Consider the following 6,000-nt stretch of genomic DNA (forward strand, 5'->3'; position numbering starts at 1 on the left):
ATACACATAAACCTCTTTCTGAACTCCTAAAAAAAATATTAAAATTTAAAAAACGAGATAAGAGCTTTTTCTGGTTAATGAATTCTACTGGAAAATCTCTGCTCAAGAGAAGAAACTAGCTACTTCAGTGGCTGTGTGGGTGTGTTAAAAAAAGGTTTATAATCCCTCTTTCTAAATGCTCATGCGTTGTGGAAACTAATCTAGCCCCACTGATTTCAAAGAAATGTCCCCTTTGCCATTTAAAAACGCCGTCCAAATTAGTCTCCTTCTGAACTCTTCTTCTGAACTTATTGCTGTGAAATGATGGTGTTTGGGCGTGGTGCGGTGTCTGTATCTTCCTTCTTGACCTGATTTTCATGACCTTATTCACTGCATTGGTTGGTGCGTGGTGGCGGGGAGGAAAAAGGATTTCTTCTCTTCCAATCTAGCTTATTCAACAGCAAGAGGAATGCTGCAGCTCCATTTAGTACCACCAAATCCTTTCCCCAAAAGTGGGGTGGGGGGGAGAGAAAGGACCTGCTAACTTGGCAAAGAGGCATCTTTTAACTGGTGATTCTGTTTATTTAGCAGGGGGAGAGTAACTGGCCCTACCCACCCCCAGCGCGGTACCTCCAGTGACTGTTGCTGCTGTCTATCTTATATTTCTTTTTAGATTGCGAGCCCTTTGGGGACAGGGATCCATCTTATTTATTTATTATTTCTCTGTGCAAACCTCTCTGAGCCATTTTTGGAAGGGCGGTATAGAAATAGAATAAATAAATAAATAAATAAATAAAGGAGGGAGGAGAACAGAGACAATCCACCTCCAAAGAAGTCTCAGTGGGAGAGAAAAGACCAGGGACATTTCCGATTTTCAAAAAGGAAGAAGTATAAATCCAGTCTCGTCCCCAGCCTTCTTTCTGCTTACCTGAAATGTACAAGGCAGAGCCAAATGAAAATCTCTAGACAAGATTTATGTTGTCTACAAATAAATGGATAGAAACCTTTCTGAGCTACTACAGCACAAGCCCACCTCGCCAATTAACAGGGGAAGGCGACCGCAGGGAGGTGGGCTGTAATTTTTTTTAATTTAATTTTTATTACTTTGGTGGTGGTGGTGAGACTAAAGAAAGGCCCTGGCATTTCAGAGGAACGGAAGTTCTCTTGAAGTTCTCTCTGGCGACGTGCTATTGGCTGGTCCCCCTTCATTATGGGAGACTAGACAATCTTTGATATGTTATGACATGAACACTCAATTAGATCACTGAGTTGAAATACTCCAATCAGGGGCCTGATGCTAAGCAACCCTCAGAAGGTCCAGCACGAGGTCACAGCCTGTGACACATCAAATCAAAATCAGTAGGGGGGGGGAGGCTTCAGCAAACCAGGGTTTCTGGTCTCAGATGGCCCTGTTTGCTCTATGCCTCCCTTCCAACTAGTCTCTCCCAGAAGTTAAGACTCCAAGGCAAGCTCTCGGTTTAGACCTATACTTATTCCCCAGATATCGCTCCTACAAGATGTTCTTCTCGTCTCTTCCTCTTCATTTCAGGCTGGAAGTGTTTCCAGGCCAAACAGGCCACTTACACACAGAACAACAGAGGGAGACCCGTTCTCTCCTTGAGGAGGTGGTGGGGAATTTACTTGGTTGGGGTGGGGGGGTGTTGCTGAATTTTTCGTCCACCCCTTTAACAAAGGTATCCCATCTAGAGATCGAGAAAGACTTCATCTCACTTCATTCAGGTCTCCCACCAGTCAAGGCTAGCATCTCAAACAACTGTCCGCGGAAAGTTGTAAAGATGCCCAGTTAATGCACCAGCAGCACTAATGACTAGTAAAGATGTGTGGCGTGGGGGGAGATTAGGGACACACACGGGCGTCCAACTCTTCCTAGAAAAACAGAAAAGAGAATGTTCCCCTTCCTTCCCCTTTCCAGTGGATGGGGGGGGGGGGAGGAATTGGCCGTGTGTGTGTGTGTGTGTGTGTGTGTGTGATTAATGCAGCGAAAGGCAAGTGAATAGCATTGCCAGCTAGCCGTCTTGTGAACACCTTACTGTTCCTTTCGCAGTATCAAGACAAACATTTATTTAAGCCTAGAGAGGGGGCAACTTACTAGAGACAAGGTGGGAGGAAAAAACTACTCGGTTGCTGCAGCTTACCTCGAAGATAGGACGGGGATAAGCGGCCACTGCAGGGGTAACAGATACTTTACCCCGGAATAAAGGCCGCAATGTAGTGTACACACACGAGCACCGTGGAAGTGGGTAGCAGTGACCGGGAAATATCGGTGCTTCATCGTGAGGGAAGAAGTGGGGTCTCTTTTTTAATGAGGGTTTTTCTTGCACCCCCATCTCCGCCGTCCCCCGGGCGGCCCCTCCTTTAGACGGAGACTTTTCGAACCGTCCAACCGAGCGACAAAAGACCTTCGTGAGTCTTTCCGAAAGGATTGGATGTATTGCTCTGAAAACCAACCGCCTACCCGGGGTTTTTTATGCCCCCATCTCCGCGTCCAGCCTTTCAACAGCTCATGAACCCCACACGGTCCCAGGTGGGACGGCAGGCGGTTCTGCAGCAGCAGGCACTGCGAAAGGAGGCAGACAGCCCTGGGCAGGTAGGAGGAGGGCAGCCGTGGGAAAGTGATCTAGAGGGAGAACAGTGTAAATAGCCGGGTTTCCAGCCCGTATGGAGAGGGTCAATTAATTAGCAGGTCATTAATGGCCTGTCTACCCAAGCAATCCAGAGCGGGATCCCCAAAGCGCCCTGAGAGATTTCAGAGACAACCCCACCCCCCTCAATTCCCTCCCAAAGAGCTCACAATTGACGAAGAGGGGCAGCTACAAGGGGGCGAGGGCAGGGGCGGGGAAAAGCGGCCCCGAGATTCAGGTTGGCCGTGTGAATCCTACCCTAGTTATGGCTCCGTTTGAGGCAGAGCAGGGGCCGGCGGGGAACGGCTGGTTTCCGTGAGAAAGAGACAAAGCTAGGGGTTTAAAAAGCCCACTAAAGGTGCCATCCAACACATCTGAGAAGAAGCCCTGTTAAATGCAATACAATGTATTCTGTAGGAGTCACCATGAGTTCTTCTACTACCCGCGTACTTTCCCCAATCGAATGTCTACAGTAGCCAATGATTCGAATTAAAGACTTGAGGTCGGCAGAGACCGATTTCACCTTGCAGTGAAAACGGAGCAAGCGCTATATCACCCCTGCAAAGTGCACTTGAAGGTTGGCTGAAAGGAAGAATCCCCCTCCGTATGCCGGGCTTGTTTCAAGCGGATCGGGCCGAGGGAGGGAAGACAAAAGCGAACCCGAGCTTTCCCCTCGAGGAGCCGGATGTGGATTCCCACAAACAAGCCGCGAACCGTTATACTCCGACCCCGGGTTCACTCCGAAGTCAGTCCCTCTTTAATCCACGGGACCTGGAATACCACCAGAAGGGCTCCCGAGGAGGTCGCCCTCGCCCAGAAAACCGGGAGAATGTGCCGCTAACGCTGATGGAAAGAAACCTTCTGGCAAACTAGAGGAGCCCCCTTAGTCTTGGTCGGGTTGAAGTTTGCAGATTTGCTTTCAAGCCCGAGTGGGAAGAGGAGTTGGGGGGGGGGGGAGAGAAGGAGAAAAGATTGGGGGGTTGAACTGAGAAGAGTCTAAGCCCTGATGGTTTATATTTTAGTGCATTTTCGAAGTTAATTTTGGGATTACTCACCCGGAGGGAGATTAGGAACCTGCATCGTTTTTAGTCGGAGCCACAGTCCCCAACCTCCTCCGCGCGTTTACCCAGCAGTGAATCCCACGGAGTTCCGTGGGGCTCACTCTGAAATACGTTCGCACCGGATTGTACCCAGAGAGCCACCCCAACCCCCGCTCGATGTGCTTTTACTCAGTAGAAAGCCCCGCGCGGCGGAGCCTGGTGGGACATGCTTATTCCCAGTAAGTATGCCTGGGAGGGATTGCAGCCGCAGAATCCCCTTTCCTGACTGGTCTCTGGAGGATGCTGGCGAAAATGGATACAAAAAGGGATTTGGGAGTCCTGCTGGAGTGGGGGAAAGCCAGTTTTAGCAAATCGGGTGAGGGATCATCTGTGCTTTCTTGGGAGAAGGTGCGTGTCAGTGGGGTTGGAGCAAGAGAGCAGAGGGACTGCCTGGGGCAGAAGCTCGACTAAGGACACCCCTGCCCCCCTCAGGGTGGACCAGATTTTTGGGGATGGGAGGAGAACGGAGGTCTCGCTCAAGGCGGGCGGGAGGCGCGGGGAGACGAAGCAGGCGCTCGGCCGCTGCGCTGGAGCGCTTACCTCGCCCTCGGTCCACGAAGCTGGTGATGGTGTTGGCGGCTTTGGAGGACTGGAAGAAGCTGGCGTTGATGCCCAGTTTCTCGGCGATGGAGTAGGTCCGGTAGAGGGAGAGCATGTACTCGTGGGGCTCCACGCGCGGCTGGGCGCCCAAGGACCCCCCCTTCCGGGCGTCTCTGGGCGATCGAGGCGATTTGCCCTCCCGGCGGCTCCGCATGCCCTTGGGCGGCTCCCTGACAGAGGGCGAGACCACGGCGGCGGCGGCGGCGGGGATGGGAGCCTGCTGGCAACACGGCAGTTCCCCCCAGAAGAAGCAGGCGAGGAACACGGCGGAGAGCAGGGCCCGGGCCGCATTCATAGCGAGCGAGCACTGCTGCCCCGGAGCAAAGCGCGGCCCCGCTTCGCTCGGCGCCCACGGCCAGCAGCACCAGCCCAGCCCGGCTCCCTCTGCTCGTCTGAAGCGCGGCGCCCAGAGAGCGAGAGGCCAGAGCCTGCCCGGGGCACGCCCCGCCCCCGCCGGCACGCCCCTTCGCCGCAGACCACGCCCCCCGCCCTGGAGCCGCCGGGGACCGCGGGCAGCTGGCAGAGAAGCCGCAACACTGAGGCGTAGGCAGCTGCTCGTAGATAGAGACAGTCCCCCTCAGAACATGTGCAGAGTGCCTCGCCCTCTCCCCCACCCGCTCCCAGTCAGGAAGGACAAGGAACGCAGTCCGGTGTAGCTCGCAGGGTGCAACCCGGAGACAGCCGTTCGTAAACAAAGAGTTCTTCAGGGTATGTACAGAGTGCCACGGCCACCCGCTTCTAATCAGAAACAACGAGGAACCTTGCGGGACAAGGGGCAAGCCCCCTGGAGGCAACAGAGAGAAACAATTGAGCGGGGTCGGGGAGGTATAGAAGGGGCAAAGTGCATTTATGGGTGGGCGGGCTGTGTCCTATACATTAGATTTCTGAAACAGAAAAGGGAGGGGCAAGTGGGGGGAAAGGGGAGGGCGGGACACTTGTCCCTTGCTCCCCTTGCCCCGTCTTTCCGAGTGAACATGCTAAGGATAAGGCGACATGCGGGGGCGGAGGACCTTTTAGACCTCTTGCGGCTTTAGCGCGGTGACGAGACAGACAGAAACGGCAGATTCCTACAGATGCAGGGCGGGGGGTGGATATGTCTGAATATTTACTGCGTGAACAGTCCGCCTCCACGCAACTCCTCCAAGGAATTAGAAGTCAGACAGTGCAATGCAGGCAGGTTCCGGCGGCGGCTGAGAGTTTAGAAGTGAAGCTCGGAAGTGCAATCCCAAACAAGCCTTGCTGTGGATTCTCCCTCCGTGCTTCCCTTCTAAATTGCTTGGGATCCCACCACCACGCTTCACTTCTAAAACCAGAACCGAAGGGAGCCGAGCAGCTGCAGAGAAAGCCTGTGCTGAACTGAGATCGGCTGTCTGGCACTGAGCTGGCTGGAAGCCACGCCCTCTTGAGCTGGAGGGCTTCTTCCCAACACCGAGGGGGCAGCTGAGCAGCACTGGCAGCAGTTCCTCCAGCGTGAGACAGGTGCTCTCTGCACCCGCTCAAAGGCATTCTCTGGCTTGCCTTTGCCCTGGTGAGCTTTGGCTCGAAATAATCTCTGGAGGGGATGCAGGTTATCAGAGTTCCAGGAAGGGATGCACTTCCACTTGTGTTATTCCACCCGTCATGCAGCTGATTAGAAACAAGAATGGAAAGAATGGCATTTCGCATTCCAAATGTTTTAA

At 53.4% G+C, this 6,000-nt stretch overlaps 1 protein-coding gene across 1 annotated transcript in view; it reads right to left on the reverse strand.

Annotated features, from left to right (window-relative positions):
- Nucleotides 1–4,698, reverse strand: part of GDF6 (growth differentiation factor 6) — a 28,174-nt gene extending 23,476 nt beyond the window's left edge. Inside the window, exon 1 of the mRNA XM_053250760.1 lies at nucleotides 4,262–4,698. Coding sequence (XP_053106735.1) covers nucleotides 4,262–4,616 — 355 coding nt within the window. The 5' untranslated portion in view covers nucleotides 4,617–4,698. The remainder of the gene's footprint in view (nucleotides 1–4,261) is intronic.
- Between the last annotated feature and the right edge of the window lie 1,302 nt (nucleotides 4,699–6,000).

This window comes from Hemicordylus capensis, chromosome 4 (genome assembly GCF_027244095.1).
Source record: "Hemicordylus capensis ecotype Gifberg chromosome 4, rHemCap1.1.pri, whole genome shotgun sequence".
Classification (NCBI taxonomy): Eukaryota; Metazoa; Chordata; class Lepidosauria; order Squamata; family Cordylidae; genus Hemicordylus; species Hemicordylus capensis.